At 31.6% G+C, this 18,420-nt stretch overlaps 1 protein-coding gene and 1 pseudogene across 1 annotated transcript; one reads left to right on the top strand and one right to left on the bottom strand.

The window, feature by feature from the left end:
* The first annotated feature begins 5,465 nt into the window (after positions 1-5,465).
* LOC133184856 (toll-like receptor 4) lies at positions 5,466-8,284 on the top strand (annotated as a pseudogene).
* A 5,478-nt stretch (positions 8,285-13,762) lies between these two features.
* On the bottom strand, positions 13,763-15,990 carry LOC133184783 (uncharacterized). The gene is made up of 7 exons (XM_061319844.1): positions 15,832-15,990; positions 15,513-15,609; positions 15,287-15,363; positions 14,953-15,078; positions 14,599-14,689; positions 14,309-14,487; positions 13,763-14,085 (listed from the first exon to the last, which is right to left on the bottom strand). Exons 1-7 carry the CDS (start codon positions 15,886-15,888, stop codon positions 13,900-13,902), a joined length of 813 nt encoding a protein of 270 aa, XP_061175828.1. The 5' UTR covers positions 15,889-15,990; the 3' UTR covers positions 13,763-13,899.
* Positions 15,991-18,420: the final 2,430 nt, after the last annotated feature.

Consider the following 18,420-nt stretch of genomic DNA (forward strand, 5'->3'; position numbering starts at 1 on the left):
TAGGAAAATTACGAGAGTCAGTCACGTGATCAACACAATCATGGGACTTCACAAAAATGCCTTATTATAATAACTGATAAAACTCTCTTTTTGAACTCGATGCACTTATAAACATTGTTTACAAATTCAGATCAAAACCTAGCTCACAATAAAATAACATGTTTTCATGCATTTTGAGACTTCGAACAACATTAATATATCTGAGTACATTGAGTTATAGATACATACCTCACAATCACAAATTACAATAACTGAGATATTCCGAAGGATAATCACCGCCTAATTTCATTTTTTAAAATCTATTTTCTTGTGTTCAAAAGAAAAAAAAAAAGAATATGAGAACTTCAACTGTTAAATGTACTGTGTAAGATAATTTTTTTTTTATATTTTGATACCTCGAAGTTATTAATACAAGAACACTCTGTACCGAATTTGGCTGACCTTGAATCTCAGAAGAGGTCAGTTGATAAAAGCGTTATCGTAATACATGTCTTATATTGTTTTAACAGAATATGACCAGAAAATGACAATAGTTTAAAATAATTGAACCTAAGAAAAGTTGTTATCAATATAATTAAGATTGATCATGTCAAAATGAATTATGCAATACATACAGTCCCTGAAACGTTCTACTTTCCCATTTTTCCGTTCGCTCACCGTTCGTTCACCGTTCGTTCAGCGTGCGTTCACCGTTCGTTCACCGTGCGTTCACCGTTCGCTCTCCGTTCACAGTTTTGCGTTCACCGTTCACCGTGCGCTCGCGTTCACCGTTCACAAAGCGTTCAGCGTTCACTCTTCGTTCCGTTCACTTTGCGTTCACCTTGCGTTCAGCGTTCACCTATCGTTCAGTTTTCATTGTCATTCGGAACTCCGAAGTGAAAGGACTTATCTTTTCGTAGTTAAGGAGTTACAGGTTTTTTTAATTTATTAACGAACATATCGTGTTTGAAGAATCATTATTTCATGAGGAAAAATATCTACGATATATATTTTTATTATTCTAACTTAGCTGTTAGGTTATTTATTAAATTACTCTGGAAAATAAATGTTGTTACAAGCACATTCTGTACCTATGTAGAACGATGCTGAAATATTAAATTTAACTAAGGGCAATGTGCAAATACTTCAAGCACTGCAACATTTTGTTGTTTTGTTAAAGACGACAAATCGTTAATGGAGATATAATTATTCAAGTCAAATAATTACGCAGCAAAATTACGAAAATATTTATTTCTATTACGTTTTTTTTTTTCAATTACTACAGAAAATATAATAGAACTAGTTCTGACAGTTATACATAGTACTGCGGATATCCTGTTAATTTATTATCTTTAGAACGAATTAAATTGAAAGTGTGGTTAAAGGAAATATTTTATTTAAAATGTAATGCACTACAGAATTTCTCTACTGTAATATGTAAAGTCTATAGTTATAGAGAAAAAAACCTTTCTTCACCGTAACTTTATATGTTTGCCATTCGATATGATTAATACCCACCCACCCCCCTTTCCCCTTAAATCGGTGACTTGGTCAGTACCGTATTTCCAGAATATTTTAATTAACATTTGAAAAAAAAGCTACGGTCTTTTTCAGAACAAAATTTCAGTCTCAAAACAAACATGCATCTAAAAAAAAGTCACAAAACAATAGTAGATCAAAATGTACACGTGTCGGCGGTGGTATTTGAAATTGGCAGAGAGTATGTTTCACATTCAAGTGTTAATGCCCAATGTATTTTACTAATTTATTATTCAAATGTTGGAATCAAATCTAGAAATGATAAAAATAAATGTTATAACTTGCTGGAAATACTCGCACTTCGTCTTCGATGTGACGAAACTTTCACACCTGCACAGTGTCGAATGATTTTGATTGACAGGACAAGCACGTGGACTTCGTGTGAACTTGAAGCAGGAAAATAAAAACGAGTATGACTGTCAAACAAATGGATATTATTTGTTGATAAAAAAAAAAGTTACTTTCACTGTCTGATATATTTAGAAAAAAAATTCAGAGTTTTTGTTTGATATAGGTACAAACATTTAGTGAAGCCTGAAAGGAGGGGGGTTGGGCTAAAACTGAATAGTACTCTCTCTCTCTCTCTCTCTCTCTCTCTCTCTCTCTCTCTCTCATTTGTCTGTTTAATAAAAACTATAACACCATATTACTTGAATATCATGTTCTGAAAATTGAATTAATAACAAATAATATGAATATGTATCTTTGTATCATCTTGTCCGAGTATAATCACGGCCATCTAGGGATACATGTTGACGTCTGCTCAATAAATCATAATGAAAAATAGAAATGACACATAATATATTATTGTATTAAAAATCTAAAATACGAGCGTATAAATATAATTAATTTTTTTTTCATTACTTTACACGAAATCGCCTTGACACGGAGATATATAAATGAATATAAGTTACAACCGCTTTAATTCATTCTATAAATCATAAGTTTTCTCTGATTTGTTATCAAATAAGAATAAACATTTTATTTTCCAACTAAAAACAATATCTTTTATACTTCAGCGTTCGGCAACAATTGCAATGTTTTAATGCGATAAAAATCGTGTGATTAAAAACTTAATGTGCATGCATCGTCTTTCTTAGGACAATTTTGGAAAATTTATTTTATTGACTTATTTATTCATTCATTTATTGGTTTACTTATTTATTTATTTTTTTTTTTTGGCACCTGACATTATAATACAATAAAATAGTTTCAATGCAAGGAAAAGATCAGAGGCATTCCGAATATATCGTTCATCTTGCGTTCACCGTTCGTTCACCGTTCACTTTGCGTTCGCGTTTGCGCTCCGTTCGCGTTCTGCGTTCGCTCACCGTTCACCGTTCACACATCGTTCACCAAGTTGCGTTCAGCGTTCACACATCGTTCACTCACCGTTCGCTCTGCGTTCGTTCAGCGTTCGTTCACCGTTCGTTCACCGTTCGCTCACCGTTCAAGTGGGAAAGTAGAACGTTTCAGGGACTGTATTATCTATTCTTGTTGACCTCATAAAAATAATCTTCTGTTGATCAAAATAAGTTGGTTGCATGAATGACAAAATTCCAATAAAGGACTAAAAATTCATACAGAGGGAAAAAGTCATCCTTATTGTCAATCTTTAACCACGTTTTACAGCATTCTTTTTAACAGGATGTTTCTATGTGATTTTGGTTTATGAATATGAAAACACTTACATAACATAAAATAATGGGATATAAAATTCTTTCAAAATAAACATTGTAAATTTTATGTTCAATACTATAAGAGTTTCAAAAGTCTCTTGAACCTGACAAGCTCTTTCATCCTATCAGAAACTAAAAAGGATTACTGCACTTAAAGCCAGGTTTTGGGTCTATTTCTGTTGCTTCTGTTGCTTATTTCACTTTTGTATATTTATGAAAGAATTCTGTCAGTTTGGAACCAAATTTAAATTTTATAATGATTTTAAACTGAGCTACAATAAAAAAAATTCAATAATTTTTGTCCTTACTGCTTTCCAAATATAGAGAATTTAAACTTACCTGCCCTTGACTGAATATTAGATATGCATGAGAGGTGAAGCTAACATTGCGAAGATTTTATATCCAAACCATCTTTTTCACCTATTCAGCAAATGAAAATGCTTATATTAAGTGATTCATTGAATTTTCTGGTTTGTCAATCGAGCAAATGAAAAATAAGCTCAAGGTAGTCATTTTGTACGCATATCATTTTAAGTAGAATTTTGATGCTTGAGATACCGGGTCGATTGTTAGCCTCCTTACGCCTCTTATTGGCTAGTACATTTATTTATTACTCTTGATCTATTTAATACATTGCAAATTTGGTTTGATGTTCCTTCAAAAGGCTTGTCAGTATACAGTTTTAAATTGATGCGAAAGTGTTGACGTGATAGAGGGCGAAAAAAAGACATTGGTGAGTATATCGTTAATGCATACAATGTAATATTTTATAAATCTTGAATCACACATTCATTTTATATATAGATCATATTTTAAATTTCCCAAAGATACCTTCTTTTTAATGAAGACTTTTAATTTATTATTATATTTATTATTTGGTTATTTGTGTCTAGTTTTAATTTGTAATTTGTCTGAAATCTAAGAGTCTTTTCTCCCAAAAGATTAAAGAGGAGCAATTCTTAACATTTAGAAGATACAAATTTCCGTCATTTTAATCAAGTTATTTAGCCTATATGAAATTTGCTCATTTCGATAAATTTTAGAATAATATTGAATAGAAAGTTAGTAAATGAGCTTTGAAATTTTTTTACTGAGATTCGTTTGAATAAAGGTAGCCATTACATTTATAAATTAAAAGACACGCTCGAGCTCCATCTAGATAAGATTCAGTTGGCAAAGAAAGTTTGGGAGTTCAGTACTACTATGGCGTATTCTGTTGAAAATGAAAATTGGGTGAATACAAATTTTACCGAAAATCAAATGTGCCAAGGCATTGGCGAAAATAGAATTTGGTGCATTTTTAATATCTTTCGACCGTTCACGGTAGCTCAGTCGGTAGAGTGCTCGCTCCGTGATCGGGAGGTTGTGAGTTCGAATCTCGGCCGCGACAGACCTAAGTCGATAAAAAATGGGTAGCACTGAAGTGAAAGTTGTGGGTCCTTCGGATGAGCCCTTAAAAACCGAGGCAGGCGTTGGCACGATAAAGATCCCTCACTGCTCAATGGCCCTGAGTGCCGAGTAAAGGTCAAAATTTCAAGCCCTTCACCGGTATATGGTGACGTCTCTATATGAGTGAAAAATTCTCGAATGGGACGTAAAACAACATACAATCAATCAATCAATATCTTTCGAAATTAGTTTAATGCAGATGTTGTGATTTATTCAACGTCCTTTTTGGCCGTCAGTCAAGCACACTCACATTATCCTCAGATATTTACGAAATGTGTCAGACACATTCTTTTTGACAATCCCTCGATCAACTTGTAAATAAAAAAAGTGTAGTTCGCTGAAGAAGGAGTTTGGAATTTGGTACGCCGATTTGATTCTTTGTGAAACTCGCAAATGACAAAATGTCTATCCTAGATTCTTTTAATTCTTAAACTGCCCGTAATGAAAGTAATTCTTTTGTTGGTTGGTTCCTTTTGACAATGAAATAATTGCATCTACTAAATATATGCTTAATAATTTAACCTTTTTCTGTAACTTGCACCACAAGGCAATCATACATATATCCTATACAACTGAGGGGATACACTTCAAATGTCGCTCTGCCTCTATTATTTTCATTGAAGAAAAAAATTAAAGAGGTAAAAAAGGCAAATTGAACTTCATTGTTTCTTGGCAGTATTTTAGCAATTCTAATTACAATTAGAATCAATAATTTATATGCAATTATTATGACAAATTAATGTAAAAGGAACAAATACTGTTGAACAATTGCAAACGTTAGTTAAAGTGTCACTTTTTACGTTTAATTTCAGTTTGGAAATGGGTCTGATGTTTTGCATAGTAGCAGTTCTGAGTGTTTTGATGCAGATTGGTGGAAATATTGATCACTGTCCTTTTGAACTAAGATGTAGATGTTACAACTTCACTAATGGTATTCACGCCGACTGCTCAAATTTAGACCTTATACTGTCACCCTTTTTCTGGACAAATGTAACAAGAATCAATCTCAGTCATAACAATTTAACAGAGCTTCCAAACAGGAAAAAAATACCAGATAACATACATTATTTGGATCTTTCCCACAACTTTATCACAGCCTTTAGAAATGATTCATTCAAGGGGCTGTGGACTCTGTCAGTATTAAAATTAAATTCAAACAATTTCTCTATTACTGAGAATCTAAGTATGAAAGTTTTTGCAGATTTAATCAACATTAAAACCCTAGATTTATCTGAAAATCCTAAGCTCACTTTTCGAATTTTACCAATTTTGACATATGGTCTTCAAAATTCAACTATTTCCTCCCTTTGCTTGAACAAAATTCACTGCACATTTGGATTAGGTACAGAAATTAAAAAGAATGATGTTAGATATCTTAGACATACTAACCTTACAGAGATACATTTGTCAAGCAACAGAATTGAATTAGTGGAAAACGGAGCAATTGATTCTTTTCCAAAAAGTATCAAAAGAGTATCAATTGCTGACAACAGATTGACATTCGGTTATTACCTCTTCGAACTTAAAGCATTGACAAATTTGGAATGGATTAACGCAAGTTTACAATATCTCTCCCACAACCCTACTGATGATATAATCCACAACATAGAGTGTCGAAATGAAAATAGAAAAGAATATTTCATATACCCGCATAATTACTCATATGATTGCAAAAATAAGGGCCGTGAGTCGCCGACGTTGTTAATGGTACATAAAAATAGAAATGGAGAAAAGTCTACAAGATATGATCGACAGAAAAGTTTACGTAACAGCCTGAAAGAAGGCTTTCAATTACCACGAAATATGAAAAAGATTTTTTACAATGAAAGTGCGTTACGATTTGAAATACCAGCCATGTATTCGTCTGGAAACTGCGTAGAGGAGGTATATTTGCAGGACAATGTTTTATATTCATGGAAGGGTCCTATAAAAGGAATGGATAAACTTCGAATACGAAATATGTCCAACAATTTTTGCTCTACAGTCTCCAAATCTTTTTTTCAATACCTTGGGAATCTCTCAGAATAATACCTGAACAATAACTTACTGGGTTTTAGTCTGTTACCAGATACAGAAGGACAACTATTTGCAAGTCTGAAAAACTTGATTATCTTGGAGTTGAGAGCGAACCGAATTTCAAATCTATCAGTTCTAGCTTTTAAAGAACTTCGAAATATTAAGATTTTAGATCTGGCCGACAATACGCTCAGCGCTCTAGACTTTAGCATTTCCACTTAAAAAAATTTAGAATTTCTTGATTTATCTGGAAACCAAATCCAGTTTCTTTCAGATAAAAATATGAAAGACATTGACCGACAGACAGATCAAGTAAGTTTAATTTTAAATCTTGTTAGAAATCCGATTTTGTGTAATTGTAAAACTTTGTCATTTCTAAAGTGGATGGTAATCGGTCACGAAACTAAGAAGATCAATTTTAAATCATTTGAAAAGTACTCCTGCACCGCATCATCCCAAAGTAAACCATTACTGTTTTCAAAAATTAAAGAAAAGATTGAAAAGCTAGAAAAAGAATGCAATTCCTATATGTATTTGATTATCTCCATGTCATTCATTATTCTCCTTTTCTTTTGCATTCTTTTGTTAGGGCTATTGTACAGATATAGGTGGAAAAATCGTTATTTTTACTATATGACTAAAAGCCGATATCATGGATATAAATCTGTTAGAAGTGACAGCCAGTCAGATTTCAAATATGACGCATTTGTTTCATATGCAGATGAAGAGTTGTCATTTGTTCAGAAAATGAATTCGGAATTAGAAATAAATAATGGGATACGTTTATGTATTCACCATCGAGATTTTGTTCCAGGATATGATATTTCCGAAAATATTATCACTGCCGTCAACAAAAGTAGAAAAACAGTAATAATGTCTCCAAACTTCATCAATTCAAGTTGGTGTATCTATGAGCTACACATCGCAAAGATGGAAGAAATATATTCTCGAGATAATGAAGGCGTCCTCTTTTTGATATTTTATGATGCTGTTCCTGCGGACAAAATACCGTTAAGTGTAATGGATCTTATCAAGCAAAGATCGTACATTGAATTTCCTAACGATGAATATGGAGATAAGGTTTTCTGGAGGAAAGTTTCTGAAACTCTTAATGATGAAGTTTTATGTTAGGTACGAGAGTATAATTATTTCACAAGTGGGAGTAGAATGGATATATTTGAATATTGTATCAAACAGATTTGACCTTTTCTTGTTAATGAGACTTATTCGGAACTTGGTTTTCAATGTCTGTTTTTTTTTTTTTTTATACATATCCATTTTCATCCATGGCAGTGGATTTTAATATCAATATCTATCGATAGAAGATTTATACATGTAATATTGGACTATATGGTATTTATGTATAATATGCATAGTTTCAGTTGGTGCAAGGGAGATTGATGTACATAGCTGAAAATGTGAAACCCTTTGTTCAGTTGAAAAGGCTTATTTGTTTGGTTTTTTTTAAATACTAGAATGTATATTTTGTTCTTTCCAAAATATAACTTTTTCCCCAGTTCAAATAACAATAAGTGTCATTAGAATACAAAATTCCTCAAATCTAAATATACTTTCTTTACAATGCTCATTGGGCTTGTTCCTTGGATTTATTTTCTAAGGAAGAAACATGTTAATTTAAAGTTGTGTTGTACGTGAAATATATTTTCATGCAAGAGATAGATTTGACAGCATTAAAGATAAAGTTTTTTTTTTTTCCATTTTTAAAACATTACATTGTACATGTACTCATTTTGAGCCTAGTTGTTGGTTCTCCAAAAGTTCTAGATTTTGTTATTTTATCAGCTTGGTTGTCTTTTTAAAGTCATCTCGAATATTTTTCACTCATATTAAAATGCCTCCTCTTTTCGGTGGAGAACTGCAAATTTAGACCTGTACTTACGACCTTACCTTATCTTATTATTAATATTTCACTTTTAAATTGTAGCATAATTCAGTGTTCTGATTGTTTTGTACATGTATAACTATTCAACGTTTATTCTTACAATATTTGATGAATAAATCTTTTTATATACTTGGTCTTACTTCTAGAAACTACATTTTACTCTATCGTCTGTAGTTATTCATACGCTGTGTTGTCCTTACCGGATTCAAAGCATAAGGATGTTTTTAAATACATGTATATAATGAATATATCCATTGATTTTTGTAATCTGTCTTCTATTTCTGTAAGTGTTGTATTTCCAGTTGGTGATTATACATTGTTATATTTGTTATGATGTACATAAACTTTTGTGACTAAAGTGGTTCTGTGTGGGAATTTATGTTGAAAATCAGCTTTCTGTACGAGAGTGGCTGATATATTGTACAACAAATTTAATAAATCGAATCTATAAATTTAAGGGATTGTCTTCTAAATATTCTTCCATCACAAGAAGTAGTTTTTGTCTAATTTAAGAGTCTTTTTTATTTAACTGAATGTTGTAAAATATGCATTGTTTAATTCAAATATAAAATAAAAATTAATGTTTTATTGATAATTTTGATATTACAGGTTAATAAAAAAATATTCTCACAAGCTGACAAATGACATAATTCAAACTGGCAGTCTTAATACCACTCATGTATTATACTATAATACAAACTGTTCGAAAGATTAGAAATTTAGGTTAGGTATCTTCTTGCATGAATGGAATTTTTGACGAGTCAAGCTTACGACAATAACTAGGACCGAACAAGGAAGTGTTTAAATTATACTTGTAATTGAAAGTGTTTTGAATCAATGCTCGAATGCTTTATGCACAAAAACTGTCAAGTATTTATTCAATAGAATCAATGCATAAGGGGTAAAAGCTGTAAAATGATTGCGACTGCTTACCTGTCTGGTTTAGCATTTTCACATCATATTTACTTGACCCTCAAACTTTTCCAAAAGTCTTTACAGTGCACAAGCACAGAAGTGGTTTTAATCAAATTTAGATACTTAAAACCTCCAAGGAACTTTTAGAAAATTTAAAATCACAATGTTTTACCGAAATCAGTAGCAGCAAAATGTACGAAATTTTCACCATTTTATAAAACAATTCCCCACGATAAACTAAACACCAGGATTTTTGACATTATAGACAACAGCTTCTTCAATACAAATTGAGTACCAGGATTTTTGACATTATAGACAACAGCTTCTTCAATACAAATTGAGTACTCCGAGGTTGATATTAAAAAGATGCTTGAGTTTCTCATTGACATATCTTAGTACTTTTAGAGACCAGACCCCGGAATCATGAAACTTCTTAAGCTTGAATCAAAATCTTTCAGTTATATCAAAATGTTTATAGACGTCAAGCAGACAAAAATTAAATTTTTTTTCAATATTGCTTCACACAAGTGTTGCTATCTTCAAATTTTGAGATTCATTCGATAATTAATAGACATTTCACAGCTGATTGAAAATTTGATTGAAGTCTAAGTCTGTTTCATGATCCTGGGGTCTGGTCTTTAAACAATCTGTGAAGAATTCTCATAGGTACAGATTGTGCCCCGCTATAAGCAGACCTGTTTTTGTATTCTTATGGAGCAGAAACTATTCAACATGAAAAGAAGTTTCTACTTTTGGCCTCCAATTCAATATTTAGATATATCGACGACAAGTTATCAAACATTATTTTCATTCCTAGGTTGATTCCATCCATTCCTATATCGAACTCGAAATAAAAACACTACACAGCTTCATAAATCTGATTCATATTTACATTTTTTTTAATAGAGAAAGAGATTGCGGACAAACTAACAGCTAAAGTTTGTGATAAACATGATTAATTGAATTTTTTTTTATCGTAAACTTTCCTTATTTACATGTATGTAGTAATATTCCATTATCATCTGTATTTGGAGTTCATGTCGTCCAGTTGATTCGATATGCAACAGTATTATCCTGGGATCATGAAAAGGAGCATACGGCGAGTGTAACCAGTTGACATGGGACGCTTACTTCTCCATAGTATCTGATACCACCTCAGTTTCTAGAGTGTTTTGGCTGCACTTACAATTTGTATTGTTTAAACTCACTTAGCATGACCACTGTTTGTTATCTTCACATTTCATCAATATAAATGGTCTAATGAAGAAGAAAAAATTGAAAATAAATATTAAAAATAAGTGTAGCAACCAGGAAATTCTCGATCTATTTTAGGTCCCATATAGAACTAAAATATTGTGCCCACACCTGATATATCTCGTGCAGGTGAACATATGATTTCTGAAGTATAGATCTAGAGAGCTAGGCACAGTCAAATATTGAGATAATAAATTGTATTATTATTGGGCGTTTTTTACATTAGCGTATGACATGAAAATAAAGGATAAAAATATATTTGTATCATTTATTAGTATTAAGTAATTTTTCATCGGTGGTTACATGTACTACATAGCTTGCTAAAATCATTAGAGAGGTATTGAATCAGGATATATCTATCAATGACGTGTGTTATGAGCAAATATTTGCTCCTTTTTTAGATAGAATTTACACATGTTATTCCTTAAAACTGAACTGAGTGGTAACTCGAGCATTTAAATTGTGTGCATGATATATTACTCCTCTGAGTGATTTTTTGTTTAATTTTGCTTGTCTTACTCCAGTAAAACACCGTTCTCCATTCAAAAATAGTAAATTCATTAAAATTACACAGATATTATACTTTACTTACACAGATTTCATCAAGAACCTTTCAGTGATATATGTAAGTGATACATGTACCATAGCAATATTGAGATTCTATCTTTCTAGCAAAAATAACTAAATATTCATGTACAGTTACTGAAGCAGAGCGTTACAAGCAAAGTTACAAACATGCCAAATATAGTGTCTTCCATTCAAAAACATGTTGATATATGTAGAAAATTGCCTCTAAGCTTCTTCACTCTTGTGGTTGGTAGATATTTCTCACGATAAAATCTTAAGAATCCTGAATTGAATAGTGATCATATAGAGGAAAAGACTAAAAAATGAGAACGAGTATACTTACTGTGAATTACCTGAACAAGTTAGTAAGAAGGTAATAACTCTCAGTTTAGGTCAAGGCATGAAAAGAATATTATTGCCATGAACTGCTTACTCCCCTCATTTTTTCTAGATATGTGAATTTTTTAAACACAAATGATCAATTTATCAAATTTAAAGCATTGTTTCTGTATATTATTCATATCTTGATTAAATGTATGGAAAACACATTCTAAATTTGCAACAAGAGATAAAAGATTAATAAAGATAACTAATATGCCAAATTGTTAACTATTGAACAAATAGACGAGAAAGTACGAGACTTCTTCAAACGTCTGTGGCATAAATTCCTTCATCATTGTCAAAAAGACTGCAAAGGTTAAGAAAATAGCCATACAAGTACTCATTGTCTCTCCTGATCGGGCAGGAATCACGAAGAAAACTACATTTAATGCAGATAAAATCCACACAGGTAGAAGATGTGAACACACTGAAAATAATGCCTTTCTTTTGATGTGAATATTGAGCAACACTTGTTCTTCTCCTTGTCCAATACCAAGGACATCTTCTAAAGATGCTGTACCGCTTGTAACCGTCCATTCTATGTGTTCAGTAAAATATCTCAACAAATCCTCATTTAGTGTTAGTTGTAAACGAAGATTTACAACACCCGGGAATCGATTTAAATACAAAACGGTACATATCTGTTTATCAAAAGGACAGTATTTCAAACTAATTTTGCTTGATGTTGAAATACTATAAGAATATGACATGTCAACTCTGCCCTTAGATGACAGAATTGACGTCGAATCTTCAGAAAAACAATGACGAGAAAACACTTCATTATGAATATAAATTGAACTTGGAAACCACAATTGTTTTGACGGTAGAGTGACGTATGTAATGTCATTGTATTCAGATGCATCCAAATTTAGACGTTTGTCAATCCAGTTCATTATTGTTGCCATTGTCAAAGACAGGACTTGAGTTTTCTCATCCACACTGTTTATAGAGAATATATAGAAACTTAACGTGGTATTTAATATATCACTGCCATGTTTAATCGGTGGAACCAAAGGATCCGAGTGATTTTTTTATGTTCTGGTATAAATCTGATCGGGTGAGGCAATACACGCTTCGAAATATGGAAAAAAAAATAATGGCCATTACAACCAAAGAACATACCTCCATTTTCATTTTGCAATATTAATTTTCCATGCGTAAAGTCAGCCTCCAGTAGTTTATCCGCTGCTTTTTTGGTTGATTGTGGATTTAAATATCGGAACCAAATGAATAATCATTTAGGAATTACTTGAGCTTTGGCTACGAACAGTGGAGTTTGTTACACTGAGGATTTACTCTTTGACACTATGGCAATTTAAACAGTTTCATTTTTGTTTATCGTCAAACATGCCATAAAAACTTGCAAGAATATAAATCAACAGAATTAATGGACGGTGCATTGTCTTGTCGTAGACATTCATTAGTGTTTGCTAAACCTTTTTGAATACAGAAAATGTATTTGACTTATACAATATTAAATGCTCGCAGATTGCGTGCAGCGATTTATGACGTTTACACACCTTGGGTGTTCAATGCTGAAAATCTAAGAAAATTTTATAAACTAGTATACAAAATTTGATTTTATATTGCAAGATAAGAAAATCAATAGGTCTATATATTTAAAGGAATATTATACAATTATGGACTCTTTCTGTGGTGAATATGGTTTGATATTTACCAGAAGCATTTCAGTATTGACAAAGGGTTTACTATATATTCAGGATTTTAATAGATAAGATATTGAAGGCGGTATGACTAACGAACTTAATTGCAGAAAAGTTAGTAATGTCCGGATGACAATTAATATATCTTCAGGTCCATGTTTTCTTAAACCATCATATCCATCGAATTGTTAGGATAATATTCCATCAATAGGCTTGCCTAACCTTTCTTTTGTTCAGATATACAGCTCGCCCCGGCCGTTACAGCCAACGTTATTTGAGGTTTGAGGGGTGTCTTTCCTCGAAACTTCTTTCTTCCCTTAACATGATCATGATTAGTATCCATACCTCTTCACATGGTGAGCAGTTTGAGCTCCATTGCTTAGGAAATAAAACCTTCACAAAATAAATTTGCTTAATTTTTCTATATAACAAATTGTATTAGAGTAAATTACATGCTCCTGTCCACAATGAGAAGGTGAGTCACGTGAAGATATTTGAAAGAAATGACTAAATGTTTAGATATTGTGTAAAATATCTACATCTCAGAATATGTTTAAGAGATTTTGTAGTGTAGAACGTCTGTTTTCATTGGATGAGTGAGGAATTCTTTCCCTTTTCTCTCAGGATGGTTTTCATAAAAAGCTTTTATTTCAGCGCATGCTTCCTCTTTTTGAACTTCCTCAAGGCTTTGAATATAACTGAATGTAGTCCTTAAACGTACTAAGTGATCAATGGACCCCTAGAAATGTAGAATAATCTTTGGAAAAAAAAACGTGTTATGGAAATATATGTACATGACAAATGATGAACGTACTCATTTTTCATATATTTTAATATATATATATATATACTGAATTAGGATGGAAAGATATTTTTACGCCTGACCTGTTGTTATTTGAATTCAATTACCTAATTAAAATAATGTTTGAAATATAAAATCTAAAATATTGCTGAAGACTTACGCTTAAATCGTTGCCATCAAACAATTTTCTTGAAACCAATCGGACCTGGTCACAATTGTCGAGAAATTGTTTCCATCTCATGTCATAATACTGGGGTGAGTCCTTTATCCACTTTAAAATAAATTTTTGGAAATCCGCATTTAAAAGTGAGCTCTCATCTAAAACGTTCCAAACTAAAACTGTAATTAAAAAAAAAAAACAGAAATATCTTTATTTAATTCAGAATACATTTTATGAATGTTATACGTTTTAAATTATGATTATTACATTTATACATTTTTAGATCATACCAAAATTTCCTCCTGGTTTCAATACTCGGACAATTTCGGAAATGTTCTCTTCATTTGCAAACCAGTGAAAACACTGAGCAGCAATTATGGCCTTGAGAAGGAAAAAATATCTCAAATAATGTTCAAAGGGGTCAATTTTCAATGAAAACCATTCCTGTTAAAGGAATAGTAAAATTAAGTTCTCCAAGATGAAAAGTCATTGTTGCAATGTTTCATTTAAAACTTATGTCCAAACAAGGGAATAATAGGTAAAAATAAAATAGCTCTTTTTGCCGTTCAGATTTAAAAAAAAGAAGTTTAAAGGACAGATCACCAGAAAAACTCATTTATTACTCTTATAATGAGCTTACTTACTTTAACAGAATTGTCAGGAAGTGGTATTTTGTTGGCACTGCACTGTCTTGTCTCTACAACAGGGATTTTTTCTTCCAATGTTTTAATGAAATCATTGGATGGTTCTGTTACTAGTACTTTCATTCCCTGAAATTAAAAAAAAAATATTATTCATGCTGCAGTCATTACTATGATCTACGTTATTTTAGTTATATATCAAATAATTTAAATTGGCAAAATATTTTTAATTAATAAGAAATTTGCTTATATATATGATATTTTGTTTTTAAGTTTGCTCTGCCATTATTTCTATTAATTTTGTTAATTTGTTTATTAAATTATTTTGAAAATATACCTGAGGACAGTGTTTCAGCAAACATTCTGTAAATTTGCCTGTTCCCGCTCCTAATTCTAAAATATCGTACTCACACTCTATTGAACGAAAAACACGTGTTGTGCTTGTTATGATAATTTTACAATAATTATATTTTTCAAAGCTATAAAATAATTACCACTCGATATGTACAGAGAGATAAAAGTAAAAAAAAAAATCTTGTGAGTATGTATTTTCAATAAATTACCTCCATCCAACAAATCCACTGAGTCCGTTGCCATTAAAATAATTTCTTTTACAACATCGTCGGTATAACCAGGACGGTACGTCTCGTAGTTCCCTCCCTTTGTGTTAAAAATAAGAGTATTTAGGTCACAATTCTAAATTATTTTATCAGTGCCTAAAACCTTATATTTCGTGTCTTAACGTTTTAATGTGTTACAGACATATTCATTACTGACAAATCTTTCGAACGATTACAAATGTAATAACGATATACTCTAAAATGATATAATTTTTCCTCTAAATATCGGATTTTGAACTGTATGGATAATGCAAATACTTACATCAACGAATCCAGCTTTTGCTAAAGGTATAACACTAATATTCCTGTCAGAGGACATCCTGTTACAGTAAAATGTTAATTGGAAAACAATAGGCTAAATACACATGTCAAGAGCGTCCGAGAACACGATTTCGTAAAATATTCATTGATCTGACTTTAAATGGGTCAGTCCAATGGCAATAAACGTTATCTTCGCATAATAATAAATAGTGGTGACTAAGCAAATTTATAGTTATGATGTAATCTTTTACATTAGAAAGATTTTGAAAATATTTCCTGTCCATGAACAGTATTGACGTATTTTTTAAAAGCGTCTTAATTAGTAGGCAGCTGGCTATGTGATACCTTCGTTTAAGACATAGAACTACATGTAAGTGTAATGTTGATAAAAGTAAAGGAGATATGTCAAAAGTAATGACCTTCTGAAATCTTGTTCAGCCTTTTTTCGTGTGACATTTTTCGTGGTGAACATTAAATTTTAAAAATGACACGATAAAATCTTATGAAAGAATAATGTAATTATCAGTCTAATCGTCTTAGATATGATTATATTATTCCTAAAACTAACAAATAGTTAAATAATTTTATGACTGTAATAGTCATCGTAACGTTTATTTTAAATCAAGGTGAATTGTAAATGTGGAAATTTTTTTATCATTCGTATCGATCAATTCTGATCACAGGTATTCGCAATTTACGAAGTTGCAATAATCAAATCGTTTTAATACCAAAACCAATCATAGATCTCAAATCTACATCAAGTACAGGGGCAGCTGATATACTTCATGTATGTAACAATGAATCAGTATGAATTGTACAGAGCTGAAATGGGGGAAAATATTTTTTGAAGCAATGATATCCATTTTTAATGTAATATACGAAGGGTTATCTTGCATAAAAAGTTCGCGTACTGACGCCATAAAATAAAAACAACTTAGCTAGTACGTCGATGATTTTTTTTTTTTTACACATTTATGGAATGAATTTAAAAGCTATACTGTATAACCTGGGTTGGGGCAGTTTACGCTTTATAAACCGCGAAGAGGTTTGTAAAAAAGCGTGAACTGTTCCAACCCTGGTTATACCAGTATAACTTGGAAAGATGTTGAATTTATTCCTTATAATTTAATTTTCCATCATTAAGTGTAGAAAAAAAAGAAAATTTACCCTTCAAAAATGCCTTCAAATTGAACATGTTTTTAATGTAACGTCATGCGAATCGATGAGTTTTTGACTGTAAGTTATTGTGACGTAGGCAGCACAGGTTAAAAGATATAAAGTATTTTTATCCAATCAAATGACGTGTTACATCCAAAATAAAATTATTCAACATCATTTTTTCTGTTTACATATTAATAAACTATCAGCTTTGAAGAATTTTTTGTAAGCATACGACGTATATTTATAAGTAATGAGTCTGACGATGAATTTAAATTTTCACGTTCATTCACTCGTGTTATGTAATACATTTGTTCTACATAATTCTTAATTCATTTTCTCGATTCTAAGAGATTTTATCATAAATGCAATAAACACTGTTAAAATAGAGTGTGTTTGTCTTTTTGCCGCAATTTAAACTTTCACTTTTAGTGGGAAAAGAAAGAATAGGTTGGAAATTTTTGAATTTTTCGAATTTGACGGAGAAAGACAAAAAATGTTCAAATTAACTGTTTTTAATTGGCATAAAAGGTCCAGAATGAGGAGAGACATATTATATGCCGAATCGCGGTGCAGGTGTACAAGGTCAATCACTTCGGAAAATAATCTTGGGTGTGATTGAACTCAGACAAGCAGACTAAGCTGCCAAAGTCAAGTGAGGTTTTTTAATTTTTGTATATATTCAATTACATCACTTTTGTTAAAATCATTGGTTCATGAAGTTTTAAAATTATATAAAGAAGAATGGTTTCAGTCAGTATTTCACTCTAAGATATCGTATAGCGAGTTTCTTTAGCGGGTGTAAAATTTGGCGTTTTGCTTGCTCAAAGGTATGCCAATAATTTTAAGAGAACTTTTTTTGGCGGACACGGAGTTCCATGACTTTGCAAAAAAGAGGAAATTTATTTTTTAGATTAGTTACAGTACTTTAAATATACGTTTGAATACCAATTTACGCAAGTACCAATACCAGTTGAAAGACATAAAGTTTAACAACAGACTGATCAAAGTTATTCAAGTTATTTTTCTCGTATTCGGTACTAATAAGCAAGAGTGCAAATTTAGCGATTAAAATTTTAGCGGTCTACTACAACACCGCAAAAATAAGCCAAAGTTAGCAACCCGCTAAAAATTCCCGCTATACGGTAGATCTTGAAGAAAGTATTCTATGGCAGAGGGAGCAGACGTTAAAAACAATGATGTTGTCAAACTGGATGGTCAAATAATATCTTTTGTATTCAGTGACACATTGACAAATTGTCATCGTATAGATAATTTGTATGAAACAGATGTGGCACTTTTCTTATTTACGTAGTTTAGTTAGCAGCTTATTCCACTATCACATGCATATAGTGTTTATATTTTTATATGTATGTCTCTTATTTTATAAGCTGCAAATCTGTAGCTGGCTGATTTGGAAAAAAAAATTGGG

This window comes from Saccostrea echinata, unplaced genomic scaffold (genome assembly GCF_033153115.1).
Source record: "Saccostrea echinata isolate AGI-Se365-2 ecotype Australia unplaced genomic scaffold, CSIRO_AGI_Sech_v1 ptg000011l, whole genome shotgun sequence".
Lineage (NCBI taxonomy): Eukaryota > Metazoa > Mollusca > Bivalvia > Ostreida > Ostreidae > Saccostrea > Saccostrea echinata.